General features: G+C 43.7%; 1 protein-coding gene across 1 annotated transcript in view; it reads right to left on the reverse strand.

Annotated features, from left to right (window-relative positions):
• The window catches only part of TPO (thyroid peroxidase), a 1,097,706-nt gene that overhangs the window by 506,828 nt on the left and 570,610 nt on the right, over positions 1 to 20,268 (reverse strand). The window contains exon 8 of the mRNA XM_078646792.1: positions 10,257 to 10,772. Within this exon, the coding sequence (XP_078502918.1) occupies positions 10,257 to 10,772 (516 nt within the window). The remainder of the gene's footprint in view (positions 1 to 10,256; positions 10,773 to 20,268) is intronic.

The following is a 20,268-nucleotide window of genomic DNA, read 5'->3' on the forward strand; positions in this document are numbered from 1 at the left end:
TTGGAGAAAAAAAATTTTGTGTGTGTTTTTACTTTTAAAGGGGTAGAGGGTCGATATTAAATACATTTTAATTACCTTATTATTAGTTGTTAATAGTAATAGTTTTTAATTTAAAAATACGTTTTAATTGTGTGTTATTATTTTATAGTATAATTTAGGTGTGTGTTGTTGATAATATAGTGTTAAAGTGTCTGTAGTCAGTTAATCTTTATTCATTTTTATGAATATTATTTATTATTTGATTATTAATTATATTAATTATAGGAGTAAATGTAATTAAAAATGTTGAAGTGTGGTGTTAGAGGGTAGGAAATAAAATAAATACATTTAAGTATTAATTCGTTTTTTTTGTTTGAAATATTTTCTAGTTTCAAGGTAAAGTTTTTTATAAATGTATTTATTATTTTATTTTATATAATATTTGTAGGTTTTTGTCATATGTAATTAAGTGAGTCTTTATTGTTTCAGTTAGTTAAAACCATAACAATGTCATAGTACAAATATGATATCCCTATAAATCAACATATTAATTGTTCAGTCCTAAAACCAAAAATAGTATCCCTCTCATGATGCCAATTTAAAATATGTTCATAATTATGCCACTTCATATTATAATCGTATTGCTCATAGTGACATATGTAACATTTTAACATTTTGTTATACAATTGCAATAAAGTTCTAAACATTATTGTTTTGAATGTGTCACATAGTTTTTCTTATAAAGCAATAGGAATTTCATCATTTTACAGGTCAGCAGAGGGTCTGTAGTGCCAAGTCCTCTAATGATTGCAGATCTACAAGTTCAAATTCCTCTGTCATTAAAAGCCTTTTTTAGAAGTGCAACGCGTTCCGTTTTTAAACTGGGGCTGACACATATTAGATGGATAATATCTTGCCGGGCTTCACCACATAAGCCACAAGATTTGACGTCAGTATACTTCCATGATGGTTGTTCAGCCAAGCTTGGTAAAACCCCGAATCTAATTGTCATTAGCTTACGTTTCAAGAGGGGCGAATATGTTGCACCGAGATATTCCGCCGGTTGGAGTGATGTGTAGGACTGCAGAACCATCCAGCCGTTGGATCTTTTTGCTAGGGTACCTTTGTGTTCCAAAGATGATTGTAATTTTGCCGCTTTGTTTATTAAGCTACGGAAGATTTGGAAGGACGGGTTCTTTGCCCATAGATCCATCGTCTCAGTATCCTTCAAAGCCATTTTCAAGAATTTGCCGTAGCTTGAGTTTGGATCATCCTGGGTTTGCCACAAATCGTCGTTCAGTATATTCGATCGATCCTGTCACAGTTTATACTAAGTTTTAATCACAGCGTATTTTCTTACAATTTCCTGCTTGATAAGGCCGAAATCCAGTCGGACCTGCGCCGGAGCTGCTGACTTTGTAAGACTGAAGACTTTTTGTAGGCCTTTATTTGTAAAGAGTCTAGGATTTTTCCATCTTTACCATTAACACTATGCTTGCATAGGTTATTGCAGGTAGTAGCTTCGCAGCCATCACGGAAACTAGTGGCGTTAGTGAAGGACCATATAGCTTTTTTGCGATAGCACAACAAGCAAAAATTATTCCATTTCCTTTTTTTCAAGATATTGTTTCTGAATTTGAAAGTTCAGTCTTTTGTCTATGTATACCCCCAAGTACTTGTAGGTACTTACTCTTCCGAGGCATGTTTCTCCCATTTTGAATTGATGTTGATTGCGTATGCTGTTCGTAAGTGACATCGTTTTTGTTTTAGTATTGATAATCTCCAGTGCATTGGTATTAGCAAACATCAGGAGTTCATTAGGTGCTCTTTGTAGACCTACACGGGTCAGGCTGAACAAAACTATGTCGTCTGCATACAAGAGATGCGTTATGGGCAATGTTCCCAAACGCGGTGGATGTGTGTTTGCTTGATCCAATCGGGGTGAGAGGTCTGCCATAAAAAGGTTGAATAAGTGGGGGGCTAATACACATCCTTGTTTTAAAACAATCTCAGTTTGTATCTTTTTGGATAATTTAGTACCATTTGCCATTTTCACACGAACCCACGTGTGGGTGTACAGTTGTATAATGGGATGTAATATTGTTTCCCGGAGACCCAGTTTCTGTAATTTGGTCCATAATAACCTGCGATTCACTCGATCAAATGCGGATTTGAAGTCTATAAAACACAATTATAGTGGTCTTCCCTGGTGTTTGCACTTATCAGCTATTGTGGCAAGGGCTAAAATATTTGTTGTGGTGCAACATCCTTTACGGAATCCGGTTTGGTTTAACGGAATCAGCCCGTTTACATTTGACCATTCTACCAGGTCCTCCAGGATTAGTGATGTGAAATATTTTGCTTCAACCTCCATGAGTGCAATTAATCGATAATTTGCCGGATCTGCTCTGTCACCCCCCTTGAAGATCGGATTAATAATTGACCCTTCCAGCTTATGGGGAGGGTATTTGTTAAACTGATATCATTGTAAAGAGCTGAAAGTGATTTTGCCCAATAATCGGGATCAGCCGTAAAAATAGCCTGGGGGATGCCGTTTGGGCCTGGGGCCCCATCATTGCGACCCTTTTTTAATATTCTGGCAATGTCTTCTACTATGTGGCAATGACTTTCCAGAGCTGCGATGGCGCCGGGGTTTTGAGATCCAGGGTAAATCTTCCCTGTGAGCTCTGGGATTGCAGTATCGCTGTTCACATTGATTGCCCGTTTCGTGGATGATATGTGGTCTTCAAATATTTTATTTAGATGGACTGTCCACGCATTCTCTTTATACCGAGGCATTATTGATCACTTTTTTTTATCTTATTGTGCCATTTACTATTTCCCAAAAGAGCCTGTTGTTTGCTTGTTTGGTACTAAATAGTAGTTTCGTCCAAAGAGTCTCCTGTTGTGCTTTCCAATCCTTCCAGATTTGGATTTTATACAGCTTCTTGGTGATCTTTATTTCCCGCCATGTGTGATTTGGGACTTTCTGTGTATTATTTTTCCTCACCATCTTTCTTAGCTCTTTTCTTAGCAAGTAGGCCTTCCTAGACATATTTGCGTCGGGCTTGGGCCTGCTAGTCTGTACATAATTAATTTTTGGTGCCTGAATCAATAGTATGTTTGTGAATATGGACCAACTCTGTACTGGGTTTTTTCCGGCTGAATATTTTGTTTCAAATATTTATTTGGCTAGTGCGGATAGTTCAGGTAGTGTTTCTGCTGACCATTGTATTCTTTTCAGGTTTGTTGCGGTCAGTAGACCCATCTCTATTGGAGCCGGATGATGTTTGTGATGGCCTGTTTCCAGTTCAAGTACCTAATATGCATGGTCATTTCGAGTGGAATATTTGATCTTATATTTCATCACTCGTGCGAGTAAAGGAAGCGTTAGGATTGTATAATCTAAGATCGACTGCGTGTGGACACCCTGAAAGGTCCACCGCGGAGGAGTGTCATCTTTTGTTCTGCCATTTAAGAGTCGTAAACCTAGATGTTCTAGTGCCAGGACCAGCTTTTGCCCATTTAAGTCATGTCTCTTTATTAATGAGGATGATTGTGGAGGAACAGACCATTGCTCGTTGTCCGCTATCAGCTGGTCATCATCATCTGGTGTATGGATTAAATATGAATTGAAATCTCCAGTTATTATTATCTCCCATGCTGGTTTTTCGAATCTGATAGAAGTGACCAATACCATCAGTTTTTCAGATTGTGCCTCTTTAGTTTTCGCGTTTGGATGAATGTAAAGATTGATTAATATTACTGTTGTTTGTTTTTTGAGGCCCTGGACCATTTTGATTACTTGTAGGTCTGATGTCGTACTCGGTAGTTGTCCTGTATTTATATTTAGAGCAGTTGATATATAAGTTGCTAAGCCACCCTTTAGCCTACCATATTTATGTGTTCTGGTAGTCTTTACTTGGTGGAGTGTATAGTTTGCCACCTCCTTACATTCCATCATCCATGTTTCTTGGAGGGCGATGATGTCATAATTTTTGTTGGGGCGTTATCTTCCTCTAATTCCTTTTTTGCACCAGCGATATTCCAAGATAGAAATTTTACAATACTATTATTGGTGCTTTGGTCCTTTGTGGCAAGTCATTCGGTTTTCCGAGCATTTAAGGCTGTGGCCATCCAATTCCATTTGTTATCATCTTGTTGTGTAGTAGGACTCCCTGTGGTATCTTTAGGGGGATTTATTTTTCCTCTTGCATTTCGCAGTGCAGAGTAAGCCGGGAAATTCCGTCGTTCTTTTTTTTTATTCTTTGTTTCCATTAGTAGAGGTGAGGGATATCGTCTCTTTGTTGGTCTTGTCATTGTGATGCCACAACTTTTGAACTCTTGTCTGGCATTCATTATTAGAGCTACTATTTCTTCGTTTTTCCAGGTTGATAGTGTTTTTTCCATACTACCGTTTTCTTCTTTATCGATAAATTCAATTGACAGCAGGTCTGAAGTAGTCAAATGCTTTAAGGTCGAAATTTCAGCTATTAGTCTTAAGAAGTTCCCTCTATTGAGGAGATCTTGTTGCCCCTCAGAGATATAATGGGGGGTCAATATGATCTGTTTATTCCAAGTATCTTCTTGATTGTTTCCCGCTAGTTTAGCTATTGGTGCTGCACATTGAAGTACCTCTCTTTGACTAGTTCCATGTCTGTCACCTGACCGTTTTTTGATATTGATTATACATTTTTCCTTGGGTACTTCTTCTAATGGAGGTTTTGTGTGCCCCCTCTTAATGGTGCACTTTATTTGCACTGGGTTGTTCCTCTCATCAAGTGATTGCTTCTCTGTAGTAAGTTCTGATACCTCTCTTTGATTACTTCCATATGTGTCACCTATTTGTGTATTGATTTTAATAATCAAATTTTCCTTCGACACCTCTTCTTTTGGGTCGTTTCTTTGCTCCATCTCAATAATGCCCTTTCTAGCAGCTTTATCATTCCTACAATCCAATAATTGCTTCTCTTGAATGAGTTCTGATATCTCTCTTTGTTTCTTCCCTGAGAAATCCCCTGCTGATTTATTCATTTTAATTATGTCATATTCCTTCTGTTCCACCTTATGTGGGGATATCTTTGCTCCATCTCTGGACTGCCCATTGTTTGTACTGGATTATTCCGGATAGTGGTTGTTAGCTTTGCGAGGATTTGTTTAATTGCACATGGGTTTTGAATTTGATTTATCTGCATCATATTTAGTGATTCATCCGTTTGTATTTTTTGACTTAATGAGGTCAGCAGGGTGTGATCTCCCTGCTGATGGTCTTCCTCTGCTGTAGATCTTTGGTCTATTTGTGCACCTGGAATTTCAGGACCTGTATTTGTTTTTTTTGTTTTGAAAATATGGAACCATTTCCTACTAGTATTCGTGTCTTGTATTATGTTAGGATTGTTCTTTCTGGATTTCCTTACTCTTTTTCTCTGTCTCTTGGTTTGCCAACATATCTCTGCCTTGCCTTGGCCCTGGCCATCTTGTAGGGCCTGCTCAGCGTTTGCATGGGCTTTGTTTTTGTCAATGATCCTTATGCCATCCCTGCTCATGTTTATTTGATCCTTCCCGGAGTTCCTGTTGTTATTATTGAGACTTTTGATTTTGGTAGAGATCATTGATGCATTTGTGCCATCCGAGATAGAACTTTGTTGGTTTTGTTTTTGGATCTTACTTATGTGATTTATATTTATTTCCCCACCATCATTAATCTTTTTCCTTTCGTTAAGTATGCTTGTCAAAATCGCTGGAACATTGCTTAGCTTGTCGATTATTGGACCACACACGCAATCTTAGCGTACTACTGCATTTGTTTCTCGCTCCTTCATAGTCAGATCAGCTAGCGTTTCCAATTTTGTGTTGATTCCTACGATATATGAAGCAATTATATTCATCAGTTCAATCTGTGTATCTAACTTGTCTGACTGCATATTAAGCACTGTTATTATGGTTTCCAACACTTTTAATAATGATGAATATGCTGACTGCTGAATCCCTTCTTTAATTTCCAATGCGGGCATACCTCCACTGCTGTCTTCATTTTTGTCTTGTTCCATAACTTTATCTGCAACTAAGCTGTTATTCTGAGCAAGATTTGTTGTATTTGCACTTTGGTGCCGCCGTACCATCAGGTGCTGGTTGCCTTTTTTTATATTGTGACTTATTAAACTCTGCGATTGTGTGGGCTGTTCCAGTGTACTTGATATATCAATAATTGGATGCGTGGGCTCTATCCTTTTTCCTATTGATTCTCTGCCCTTTCTATTCGCTGTGAGGTTGGCAGTTTCGGCTTCCAGAGCCTGAAGGAGATCCGTATTGTTTGTTAATGAAATTTAATGTAGCCATGATTTATTCTGTTTAGTGTTTGCAGATTTGATATTATCTGAAATTTCCAAATGTATCTCATCTGGCATTTGTTGGACTGGTAGTAGATTTGATATTGATTTCGGTGTTGAGTGTGAATAGTCCGAGAACTCAGTGGCGTGAACTTGAGCTTGGATGACTAGGTGACTCTTATTCTATATGCTTTTGATCTCCAAGTTGTTGGTCTCAGAGCTTACAAGATTTTTTTGGGGTGTTAATGGGTTTGGAAGGCCCTCCAGTTGGCCTGTTTCTGAGAAGATAACTGTTGTGGGATCTTTTAAAAACATAAATTTACTATTGGTAGCCGGCTTACCAAATATTTAATATTGTAGGGGAATTAATGGGCTTGTCTTTTCTTGCACTGATTTCTCAGGTGATTCGTCCAACTCCTTGGATTTCTTCCCACCTTGCTTGTCCGCTTTTTGTGTCAATTGCTTTCTGGATCTCCTTGACCTCATTTTTGCTTTCAATTTAGGCGATTTCTGTTTTATTGCACTGTATTATACCGTTTAATGTTTGTGGGGGAACAATTACTGCTACCGTTTCCTGTGTTTTTAAAAAAAAATTGGGGGGGGGATATTTTTCCTTACTTGTGGTGCGGATGTACAAACTTTAAGGAACGTTATACCCCTACTTTAGTCAAGGGAGGGGGATTCCTTCCTGTACCAGGCAATACTCGTCCGTTGCTCTCGACTAGCTATGGGTTCAGCCTGCTACCACATTCTCCTCAATCCAATGATCGTTGGCAATATGTGCAATAAATAAAAAATAAAAAATACATAAAATAAATAAAATTGCCTTGTTAAAAGTCTGCCTCTTCTCCCAATCCTGAGTAGTAATCACCTTGCCACAAAGACGCCTGCACTAAATCTCTGGGGCTTGCTACTAGTCAGTTGCTACTAGCTGCTAATTCCATACTTTCATGCTGTCACCCTGAAAATTTAACTCTGAATACCTCAAGAAGATTTATTGGCTCCTGCAGCTTACTTAATCGATGTCTCTATTACAACAGTAGTGTTTAAGTAATGTCTGCTGCTCCTGCTGCCTTCAGATTAATGTTGGCGGCTTCTGTTACTGTGTTTTTTCCTTCTCTGGTCCTGCCACTTTGACTTCTTATTCGCAGTTTTATGCCGCTTTGAGGTTGAAAATTTGCGGCTCCTGCCACTTTATAGGCCGCTCTCGGCTTCTGGGTAACTGGGGATCTGGCACAGCACCCCCACCGCACCCCCCCAGGCTGTGGCCACGCTACAGCGTTTAATTGCCTCCACGCCAACTCACCCGCCTAGTAGAGGTGAGGTTGAATCACCGCCTCTGGAGGGGGCCGAGCCAGCCAGCCAAGCCAACTGCTCCCAGCGCCGATGCAGATTGTCCCTAAACCGGCGCAGGTTCGCAGGCAGTGCCTGGCTGGCGGTACACTGCTTCTTCTCTCCAGCGGCGGCTTTCCTGTGACTCCGGCGCTTTCCTGCAAGTCGCAAGTCACAGGCTCACGGTTGTCGGCTGTCGATTGTCGGCCGCCGCCGCCGCTCTCTCACTGCTCTCCAACCGCCGCCGCCTCCCGCTGCAACTGCTCCTGGGTCGCACGCAAAACCCGGCAGGACTCTACTCAGCAGAGCGTCAACACCAGACTCACTTCTGCGTGCTGATGCGGCGTCGACTCAATGTCCGAAATGGACATAGAAAGGGGGAAGGGGGTTTGGTCAGTACCCGTGGTGTCTGTTCCTCTATTGTCATATGTAATTATTATTATAACATGTTTTCTTTTTATGTCTTGAATATATTTGATTTATCAATAGTTAAATATTGTTTATTTATTTTTATGAATTTTAATTTTATTTATATTTTTTATTTTTGTTTTAAGTGTTTGAGTGTGAACACTAATTTGTATCGCTCTGCTATCTGGCACTTTCTCTACGGTTGCACTCACTGGAGTTGGATTAGTAATTCATACCCCTTCGCTATCCAACACTTTCTCTACTGTTGCACTCACAGGAGTGTGAATAGTAATTACTACCCCTCCGCTATTCAACACTTTTTCCAATGTTGCACTCTTTGGAGTGGGAATTGTAATTTTTGCCACTCCGCTATTCAACACTTTCCCTACTGCTGCTCTCACTGAAGTGGGAATAGTAAATGTTACCCTTTTGCTATCCAACACTTTCCCTATTGTTGCACTCAGTGGAGTTGGAATAGTAATTTTTACCCCTCCGCTATCCAACACTTTCATTACTGCAGCACTTCCCGGCGTAGGAATAGTAATTTTTACCTCTCTACTATCAAGCACTTTTCCTACTGTTGCACTCACTGGATTGGGAATAGTAATTTTACCTCTATGCTATGCAACACTTTCCCTTCTGTTGCATACACTGGAGTGGGAATAGTAATTTTTACCCCGCCTCTATCCAACACTTTCCCTACTGGTGCACTCACTGGAGTTGGAATAGTATGTTTTTGCCCCTCCACTATCCAACACATTCTCTACTGTTGCACTCTTTAGAGTGGGAATAGTCTGTGGCAGCAATTAACACAGTTTCAGTGCTGTGGTTGGCCTGGAATCCTGACTGCGAGGTGTTTTCCAGAATTTCAATGAGCTGTTGGTTGATGGCTTCCTCAAGTTCCTAGGCCAGATAGGGGAGCATGAGGGCAGAGGTTGGAGGGTTCCCTAGAGTAGATGGAAGAAATGGTGGCTTTGGTGGTCCGAGCAGTGAGCAGACACCAGGTGGTGATTGTTTGGCTGGTGTTCACTGGTTGATGGAGATTGCTGAAGTTGAGGGTGGTGTGTTGGAGATCGGAGTTGTTGTAGATGGTAGCAATCTTCCTGTGAAAGTAGTCTGAGGGAGCATTGCAGAACTGTTGGAGAATTTCTTGACTATTTTGAAGAGTTCCTTAATGTGGTTCGCTGTGGAGTCAATGCAGGTGGTTATGGCTGCTTTCTTAGCTTCCTTTATGTGCCAGTAAAAGTTGTTGAGGGCTGTTTTGTGAGCGGCTCTGTCAGCAGAGTCCTTCGTAACACGTCATTGCTTCTTGAAGCCCCAAGCAAAACTGAATTTTATTTTTTCACACTTTTCCTCCCTTGGTACAAATACCATATTGGAGGCCTGGAGGCCTCTTTTTTGCAATATCCCACACCGGTAGTTATAGCTCCCTTCGCCAGCTGCATAAAATTGATTTAATAAAGCCCTGGCCTTTGCTATTCAGATAGCATAAGTAAATAAATATATATTTGACCTGATCAACAACTTTTTTGTAAATATTGTGTCTCCCTCCTATTTTTCTACATTACTCTAGAACTTCCAAGCCTGATTCACAAAGCAGTTTCTGAGAGCAGTTGCATCTTACTTCAGGTTTGAGTGTGAGGGATTTGCAAAATATTTGAAACAAGAAATGTTTACTCACATTTTTCACAAATATCCTTTATCTATGAAGGAGCATGTCTGCTCCACAAAAAGCTTTCTCTGATTAACTGTGTCTTCTTTCAGGCTGAGGTGTAACTTTCTCAAGAAATTTCCAGAAGAAAGAGATGGTTACTTTAAGCTCAAATAAAACAGTTTTTGGCTCAGAGAGCCTTTTTTTGTGAGTGAACATGTTTTACTCTTGGAGAGTCTCAAGTCAGTCTTCAGTCTGGAGTAAGAAGCAATTGCTCACCGAAATGGTTGGTTTGTGAGGCCTGGAATTTAAGGGATACATCATACCAAAAAAGAAAGGTGCAAGACACAGCTACCTCAAGAATATTTCTCATGTCACATTGTACACATTGGATGTTTGTTCAATTGAGAACCTTTTTACTGTGCCAAGTGCCTAATTACATTAAGATTTACATCAATATGTGACATTTCTGGCTTCCTCTACTTGCTGATTGAATGTAAGAGGCATAAAAATACTTTTAGAAAGCAATATGTAAGTTTAAGCAAAAGCCAACAGACCTGATGTAATGCACCCACAATTTTGCGAGCTTCTTGGTAAACAGTTTCAGAACTCCAATGTGGATTAAGGTTTTTCAGCTTTTTGGCTAGACGGTTATGTTCTCGTAGCCATAGTGTATGTACAGCTGTCAATGAAATGACTTCACTAGATCTGCTGTCCCCAGCGAAAAAGCACTCTATTCTCTCAGATGTATTTGCACTAGGGTCTTGCGCGCAGGGGGATGGCACTTGATTCACAAAGGGCAAGAAGTCGCGGCCATCATCTGAATATTGCTCATTTACTCTTAGAAGACCTTCTGCACTAGTAAGATTTCTCAGCTTTTGCTCCAATGCTGTAGTGCTTCCATATACTGTTGAAGCGTCAAGAAATGATGTCAGACCATTGAGTTGTTCTCTTGGGTTTCCTCCAGTAAGATTGCCAAACAGCATTCCTTGATTTCCTGTACCACAGGTTGGAGATGAACGGTAAAAAGGCAAACACCCCAGTTCTGGGGATCTGGTGTCTTCTGCAGGTATCTACATAGTCAGATATAAGAAATATAAAAACATGCACAATTAATTACCTAAACTAGTCACTCAAACAAAAGATTAAATGTCATTTTTCAAATGGCTAAATGAGAGATCCATCATCATGGTTTAGTTTTCCAAAGGGGTTAGTGATAATTAAAATAGCAAAATACAGTTAAAATACAATTGCTCAGGTTTTTGTATGATATCTGCAACTGTTGTGATGATGTGAGCAAATGATTACTTAAAGCCTGTGGCCCGATTCACAGAATGAACTTAAGACTAAATCCTAAACTTACTACTATTTGGTATTCACAGAATGCACTTACTACTTTCGGGATTCACAGAGTGAACTTACTACTTTCGGGATTCACAGAATGAACTTACTACTTTCGGTATTCACAGAATAGATTTAAGACTACTAACTTTACGTCCGCACTCGGGCATGGAAATTCCGGCCCGGAGGCGGAGTTTCTGGCCCGGAGGCGGAGCTTCCGGCTTAGGGGCGGAGCTTGTGGCCCGGAGGCAGAGCTTCTGGCCCGGAGGCGGAGCTTGCGGCCCAGAGGTGGAGATTTCAGCCATGGCTAAATCCCCACCGCTGAGCCGGAAGCTCCACCTCCAAGCCGCAAGCTCCACCTCCGGGCTGGAAGCTCTGCCTCTGGGCCGCAAGCTACACCCCCAAGCTGGAAACTCCGCCTTCCTAATGGTTGGTTCTGTACTAAGAAGACATTTCTATCAGTTTCCTCAGATTATATGTAACTCCTAAGAATTATATGAATCACCATCATTTACAGGTCAACAAAGGCTGAATGTTCTTTGTGGGTGGTTACAGTAAACTGACATGGTGGCCGATGTAAAGTTGGAGAAATACATGCAGGGACACTAGGACCTGCGCACAAAGGAAAGGTGGGTGGTGGAAGGAAAGCGGAAAAGGAGGAGTTAGGACGGGCAGTTATGGACGAGGGAAAGAAGGAAGCAGACGCATGTACACTAAAGCTCCCACAACATCACCTACTCAGAGTCAGTGTTGTCAGACCTGTTGCCAAACGCTACAGCTGGCAAAGAAGTTTCCAAAATTATTCACTGGTCTCAGGAAGATGGCTCACTTTTAAGTTTGCTTGACACCCATAGCACAACATCACAGGAAAATTCCATTCCATCTTCAGCAGTCCGTGGAGGAGGATCTGCAAGATCTCGTCCGGGCTGATATCATTAAGGTATCAGCCCTTGGGTATCTCCAGTGGTCATAGTACCAAAACAAGGATCACATGGCAAAGTACGTCTCTGTGTTGATATGAGAGCACCCAATACCGCCATCGAAAGGAGAGACACCCTGGACCTCATATCAGTGATAGGATCACGTCCTTAAATGGGGTGCAAATCATTTCCAAATTAGATCTTAATAAGGGCTATCACCAGCTTGAAATTCATGAAAAATTTTGATATTTCACCACGTTCTCGACTCACCAAGGCCTGTTCAGATACAAACGGCTCAGCTTTGGGGTTTCTTCTGCAGCTGAGATCTTTCAAGAAGCGATCAGAAGGGTCATTCACCACATTGCCAACATTCTCAACTACAGTGATGACATGCTCGTGTACGGAGTGAAGATACAAGAACATGACAAGGCACTGGACTGGGTATGTCAAGAACTCTTGGAAGCCAACCTAACACGAAATAAAGATAAATGCGAATTCCACAATCAACATTGAAGTTCTTTGGACACATCTTCTTGGGCACAGGATTGAGACGAGATCCTAAAAAGATTGCAGCGTTGAACAATACCCCTCGTCCCCAAGATGCTGGGGATGTCTGCTCATTTCTAGGCATGGCAAACTACTGTGCATGTTATATCAAGGATTATGCCACTCGCAGCTACCCCTTGCAAAAATTGACTAAACAAGGCCACCCTTTCCAATGGACAACTAGATGTGATCAAGCGTTTTACTCGGTCAAAGCCTCTTTTGAGTCAGGCAATAATGTAGCTTATTTCAATCCTCAGCGGAAATATGAAATCACTGTGAATGCCAGCCCAGTGGGACTTGGAGCTATAATGGCTCAGTATGACAAAGACTGTGATCAAGGTTACATTGTAGCATATGCCAGTCGCAGCCTGACAGACACAGAGAGAGCCTACTCCCAGCTCGAAAAGGAAAGTTTGGCAGTGGTCTGGACATGTGAGCATTTTCACATTTTCATCTATAGGAAACACTTTACGCTCATCATGGACCATCAGGCTCTGCTAACCATATTCGGAAACCCCGAGCCAAAATGCCCCCTAGAATGGAGCGCTGTGGTATCCGTCTTTAAGAGTACATGTACACAATTTCATTACAAGACCGAAGGGAGGGATCATGTTAGCCTCCGTATGTCTTTAATGAAATCAAGATTCTGTCTGCATAATAATTGAGAATCGTCATTGTCCACAAACCTGTAAAAGCAGCAAATCCAGCTGACTATATGTAGTGACATCCTAAGTCATCCTCAAAATCAAACCCTTCATTAGCAGAGAAGTACATAAACTTTGTCGTGGCTCAAGCAAAACCACCCACAGTCCCTCTGGAGGCCATTCTGGAAGCCATTTAATGAGGATGCCACCCTACAAAATGTGAAACACCGCATTCAGACAAACAGCTGGAGACATCTGAAAGAGTCCGTACAGAATAAACAGGTTGATAGCCAAGAACTGACCTCCTTTCAACACATGAAGGATGAATTGTCCATTACCTCAGATTATCTCCCACTAAGAGATAAAAGAATCATCATTCCAAAACAGCTGCGCCAAGGAGTTGTCAACTCAGCACATGAAGGGCACAGAGGTATTGTAGCCGTGAAGAGAGCGCTGCGTGAATGGGTCTGGTTCCCCTCTCTTCATAAGATGGTTGAATTCACACTAAAAGACTGCCCTCAGTGTCAGTTAGCTAGTCGAGAAGAGCCACCTGCACCTCTACAAATGTCAGACCTGCCGGAGGGCATCTGGCAACATGTTGCAGTACACTTCTTTGGCCTGATACAATCAGGCAAATACATTCTGGTCGTAATGGATGAATACTCCTGCTTTCCAATTTTACACCTCATATCATCAACTAAAGTTGCCATCACTATACCTGTGTTGGTGTAGTATAGCTTATAGGTCCATTGTTGACATTTGATAAGTTAGCATGAGCTTCACTGCCTCGGTATGCATTTTGCAAGCCTTAGTTTGTACCCTTTTCACATGAGAACTGTCTACCTTGCACGTTCTCTGCTGTGCTCTGAGGTTTAGTCTGCACACAATGTTCAAGGTCGAAGAACAATGCCCCTCGTAATTCCGTTCTGGTCAGTCCCTAGCACCTAACATAACATACTACACACATCTGCACTATTGGAAATCGTGTGCTTTAATATTGCAAACTAAACAGGTTTTCACGCACTTGGAGAGACACCTTTCTGAAGAGAAGAGCTGGCCTTGTCCTGCGATGTGAACATTGCATCTAGGTCTTGAGGTATTGGGGTCTACTGACAAAGCACAGAGGAATTCTTTTTTATAATAAACTATCTCTTGCCACGGGGATGGAGGTTAGGTCGTTTAGCCCTTTTTCACAGTTTTTTATAACATGATATCCCTGTTTGTATTCTATGGTATTGCAACAATGCTCACTATATTGTATTTATGCATTTTGCTGCTAGTATTGGCACGTGTACTGCACCAATGAACTCATTAGTTGAAATAAACATTTTAAACTATACCGCGTCTCTGACTACTTGCATTGTTGACAAGTATGAGTGAGTGAGCAAAAGAGTGTCTGGCTCCCGCAATTCCCAAGATAGAGTGATGTGTTCTGGGTTGTCTAATCATTGGTAGCTTCGCTGTAGATGGAGAATGAATAAGGCACTATAGCTAGTCATTTTGGTTACTAATGTGGTAGGATGATACACCCCTATTCACTGAGGTCCTGTTTTCCTGTGCATAGTTCTGTATATTTGCAGAATCCCCGCAACCTTGGATGAAGTCTTTGCAGCATGGGGTATACTGAAAGTAGTAAAAACAGACAATGGCCCACCATTCAATGGACAAGAGTTTACTGCATTTGTTAACCATCTCAACTTTAGACATTGGAATATCACGCCCCTGTAGCCACAGGCTAATTGGATAGTAGAAAATGTATGGCCACTCTGAAAAAGACCATCCAGCAAGCTGAACTATCAAGGCACGATGTTCAAACAGCGTTAAACAAGGTGCTACAAGCATATCAAACCACACCTCACTATACCACAGACAGATGTCCAGCAACCTTGATGTTGGGTCGCAAGTGCGCACAAGAATACCGGCCTGGGAAGAAACAGCTGGTTGTACTCGTCAAGACTCAGATCATGAAGAATTAGTAGCAAGAGACGGATTTATGAAAGCTTAGATGAAGGAATATGTGGACAGTCAGCGTAAAGCTAAACCTTCATCCATTCAGGAAGGAAAGTGGGTACTGGTACAGCAAGAACAACCAAGAAAATCTGACTGTCGATATCATGCTCGTCCACTGCTAGTGACAAAACAAAAGGGGACTATGATCACGGCTGCCTCAGATGACAATGGAATCACAAGGAATGTGGCGCATTTTCATGGATGCACACCAACTGCAAGAGACGCATTGGACGCGCCTGACAATGCATTGACAGGGGACACGCATGTGATGGTAAGTGAGCACCAGCCTCCCATCTCTCTTAGTGAGAGGGAGAAGTCGACTCAAGAAGTAGCTCACCAGCCAAAATGCCTCCATCAAAGACCCACATGCCTCATTGAAGGACTGTAATATGTTTGTTTATTTAGTTTGTACCCTGTGGTAAACTTACCAGATGATTCAAGTTGTTTAAGAAGGGAGGGATGTAAAGTTGAAGAAATACATGCAGGGACACTAGGACCTGCGCACAAAGAAAGGTGGGAGGTGGAAGGGAAGCGGAGAAGGAGGAGTAGGAAGGGGAGTTAGGTACTTGGGAAAGAAGGAAGCAGATGCATGTACAATAAAGCTCCCACAACATTACCTACACAGAATCAGTGTCGTTTGTCCTGTCGCTACGACACTACAGCCATGATGGTTCACCCAGGACCACATGATCAAATTCTAGATTACAAAAATCTTGCTGCATTAGCGATCCAATTTTACAATTATGTCATTTTAAAGGATTGCAATATCTTGTTTTTTTTTAAAAACAAATTTTATTTGTCACGTTTCACATAAGCTGCATAGCTCTGCAATCCAGAGGCTTCTGCACACATCAATTACACTATAAGAATGACATTGACTTTTATGAAAGTGGAAAAAACGCATTTAAACGTCCCCCTTCCAAATCCCTCCCCCCCCGATTGCGCCCATGTCACAAAGGAAAAGTACAATACATCTGGAGCGAAACAGCATACCCATCAACCACCCAGCAAATCCTGGAACCCATATATCCGTCAGTCTGGCAAGCGTACATCTCCCTCCTGAGGCGGATCTAGATCCAGTCCAGGTACTCCGCCCACCTTTTCCAAATCCTATAATGTTTGCGTGGGCACGCCCTGGCAATTAAGACTGGCTGTTCGAGCCCCATACAATGATCCATCCCATTTCTCCATGCAGCCAGTAACGGGCCCGGGGCGCCTTCCAGGCCCTGGCAATAACCCTCTTTGCCAACATGAGACCTAATAACAAGAGGTGACGCTTATATCTATTGCCCCCCACTCCCTCCATAACATGTAGCAGGGCCAAGCCTGGTGTGCAGGGAAGCTCCCAACCCAATACCTCTGACTGGCAGGAGAACACCCCCCTCCAGAAGTGATGTAGTGAAAGGCAACTCCAGACTATGTGCAAGAGCGCGCCCTCCTCCAGCCGACAGCGGAGACACACGGGGGATTCGATCATTCCTGCCCTACACCAAAGGCACTCTAGTGAAGTACTCTCTGTGTAGGTATTTGAATTGTACCAACCCCAGGCGCGTAGCTATTGCCGCCCCCCACGGGCTCGCTAAAGCCTCTGCCCAGTCCTCCTCCTCCAGTTCACCCACATCCGCCTCCCATGCAGTATTAAGCCTCTGCAGATTCGTGGAACAGTGAATGACCAGCGTTTGGTATATGCGGGAAATCTTGCGGTCCGGTAGCTCCCCCATAAAGACCTTCGCCTCTATGGGGCTGAAGTTGGGAAGAGACTCCAGTCCCTCCAGACTATGTGATAGGGTGCGACTAAACTGCAGGTACCTGAAGAACTGGGATCGTGACATCCCATATTCGTCCTGCAAATCCTGAAATGCTTTAAGTGTCAGATCAATCATGACGTCCCCCAGAGCCGAGATGCCTATGGAGTCCCATCCCTGGAAGCCCTGCAATGCTGCCAACTGAGGCAAGCACACGTTTCCTCAGAGAGGAGTCTCCTGGGTCAAGACATTCCACCACCCCATCCTGTCCTGAGCCTGCCTCCAAATGTGGAACACCACTCGCGTGACCGGGGGCAGAAGGCTCCGAAGCGGTGCTGAGTGTAATAGCTTGTGCAGAGAATTGTTGCCCATAAGCTGCCGCTCGACTGCATAAGCTGGGTCCCCTCTGTCCCCGTACCACCACTCATTGAGGACCAGCAGGTGTGCAACTTGATAATAGGAGAGGACGTCCGAAGTAGCAAGACCCCCGGTGTAAGTAGATAAGAGACAGGTGCGTAGGGCCATCCTCACCATGCCCCCCTCCCACAAGAACCCTCCCAGCGCTGAATTCACCTGCCTCATCCATCGGGGTGAAATCTGGTATGGATGATTCTGTAATTGATTGAGGAGATGGGGAACCGCCACCATCTTGAAGATGATGGCCTACCTGCCGTATATGGTTAAGGGCATGCAGGACCACACCTTAAGGTCTTCCCGGGTTCGGTCCCACACAGGGATCAGATTGCTTTCCCAGGACACCACCAGCACGTTGGACAAAAAGACACCCCCATCGCCAATTGAAGGGATGAGGCCCATGCTCCCACCCTCGGTCGACCCCCCAGGACCCACAGCGTGCATTTGCATGGATTCATGTACAATCCTGAGGTCTCCCCGAAGATCTGCAGTATGCGCAGCAGCGGTGGCCCGACTTATCCAGAGCGGTAAGAAAGAACAGGATATTGTATTGTATTGTATTGTATGTCGTTTTTGTAGAGCGCGTGGTTACCAGAAGGCATCCCAGCGCTGAAAATGAAAGATACTTTGAGGGAGGGGGGGAGTCGGATAGAGGAATTAATTGGGGAAAAGGAGAGTCTTTAGTGTTTTCCGAAAGCGGAGAAGGGCAGGTTCAGCGTGTAATTGTAGGGGAAGGGCGTTCCAGTGAGAGGCTGCCTTCACCGAGAAGCGATGACCTCCGGTGTGAGTTTTCTTGATTCTAGGCACCGAGGCCAGGTACCCTTTATCTGATCGTAAGGGTCTGTTGCGTTTATAGGGGGTAACTAAGTTTCTCAGAATCAGGGGACCCTTGCCTTGCATGATTTTGTGGGTGATACAAAGGGATTTAAAAATAATCCTCTCATGCACAGGAAGCCAATGAAGCGCTTTAAGAGCGGGTTTGGCAGAGGCTCTGAGTGGGATCCCCATTAGTAGCCTAGCAGAGGCATTTTGGATTTACTGCAGTTTATTGATTGCGGCTTCAGGGGCTCCTAGGAAGATTGCGTTACTGAAATCTAGTCTCGAGAGAACTAGGCCTTGTATCAGTAACCTTCTTTAATGAAGGGGGAGGAGAGGGAGAACTTTACGGGCAGACCGAAGTAGCCCGAAACAGGTGGCTGCTATTTTGTTCGCCTGTGTTTTAAGCGAAAGGTCCTGATCGAGCCATACCCCTAAGCTTTTGATTTCTGTTTTTGGGGGGGAGGGTCCCCTAAACAGGACGGCCAGATAGAGGAGGGCAAGGTTGCTGTTTTTTGGCCTAACATCATGACTTCTGTTTTGGAGCCGTTTAGCTTGAGTGCAGAGTCGCACATCCAAGCATGGATTTTAGTCAGGCATTGATGGAAATTATCGGGGCATTGGTGGAGTTGCGACAGAGAGACAACCAGTTGGGTGTCGTCGGCGTAGCTAACTATCTAGCATACAGTGCTATTTTATCCGTGAGACCTGGCATCCATTCAAACCCCCAAAGTTGGCCATCAATGCGCACCCAGGCCGCCAGCGGCTCCATGGCAAGTGGAAAAAGATAAGGGGAGAGGGGGCAGCCCTGTCGCGTGCCCCGCTGGATGGAGAAAGAGCGAGAAATTGCCCCTCCTACCCGCACTGACGCCGTTAGTGAAATCAGTTTAGAGCAGCTGCAAATAGTGCCGAGGTTAAGTTTCTGCAGAAGAGCAAACAAGTATACCCAGCTCAGGAAATCAAAGGCCCTATCCATGCTGGCCAACAGTAGCGCTGCCAGCTCCCCAATCCGCCCACTGGCCGACACAGCAACGTGTGTGCGCCTGATATTGTGACGAATCGCCCTCTGAGGCTTGAACCCAGCCTGGTCTGGATGTACCAATGTGGATGTCACCAGAAGGGTGATGGGACTATATGATGCATGCTGCTCTGTAGGTCTACCCAGCTTGAGAAACACTACCACATCCGACTGACTCCAGTCCGGGGGAAGCAAACCGCGTTCCGCGCCTCCTCCACCACTGGCCGAAAATGTGGGGTCAGCTGTACAATTTTTTTTTTAAACTCACTGGGGAAACCGTTCGGACCCGGAGCCTTCCCGGGATTCAACTTCCCCAGGGCCGTACCCAACTCATCGTCCGACAGTCTTAGGGGGAAGGTCATCTATAAATTTCGCAATGACAGCGGCTGTGAGGCATTCTTTTGTCGTATATAAGTCTTCATAATGTGCAGCAAAACTTTCTGCAATAGCTGGGGGCTCAAGAAATCGGCGCTCCCGCAGGGTTCAGGACTCGCGGCAGAGGCTGGACATGTAAGGCACCCTGGCATAGGCGATGGAGCATCTTGCTGGATTTGTCCCCCCCATTGATAGACCCTACTATGCGTTGCCAGCCAAGCCTGACGGGCCTCGTCCATCAGTAAGGCTGCATATTGTTGCTGAGCCAATACTAACTGTAGTCTGGCCGGGCTGCCATCCGCCTCCTGACCCCTACGTTCCAATGCCTCCACATCTGCCTCCTGATGCAGCAAGTCCCTCTGCCGCTCCCTCCACGCAGCTACACACCACAAAATATCCACCCCTCGCAGCGTGGGTTTCAATGCCTCCCAAAGTACCGCTGGAGACGTGACCGACCCTACGTTTGCTACCAGATAATTATCTATCTCTTTGGTCAAGTGTTCCCTGTATTTATCCTTCTGCAACTGCCACCCCATCATACGCCATCTAAGTGGCTGCCTCCCCGGGCCAATCTGGAATGTGAGAGCAACTGGTGAGTGATCCGACAAGCCTCTGGGCATAATGTCCGCTGACAACACTTTGTGCATTAACCCCCTAGGAACAAATATGTAGTCCAACCTCGAGAAAGAATCATGTGTTGTGGAGAACTAAGCATATTCCCGGCGGAGGCCATGTAGGTG

This window comes from Lissotriton helveticus, chromosome 6, assembly GCF_964261635.1.
Source record: "Lissotriton helveticus chromosome 6, aLisHel1.1, whole genome shotgun sequence".
In the NCBI taxonomy this organism is placed as follows: domain Eukaryota; kingdom Metazoa; phylum Chordata; class Amphibia; order Caudata; family Salamandridae; genus Lissotriton; species Lissotriton helveticus.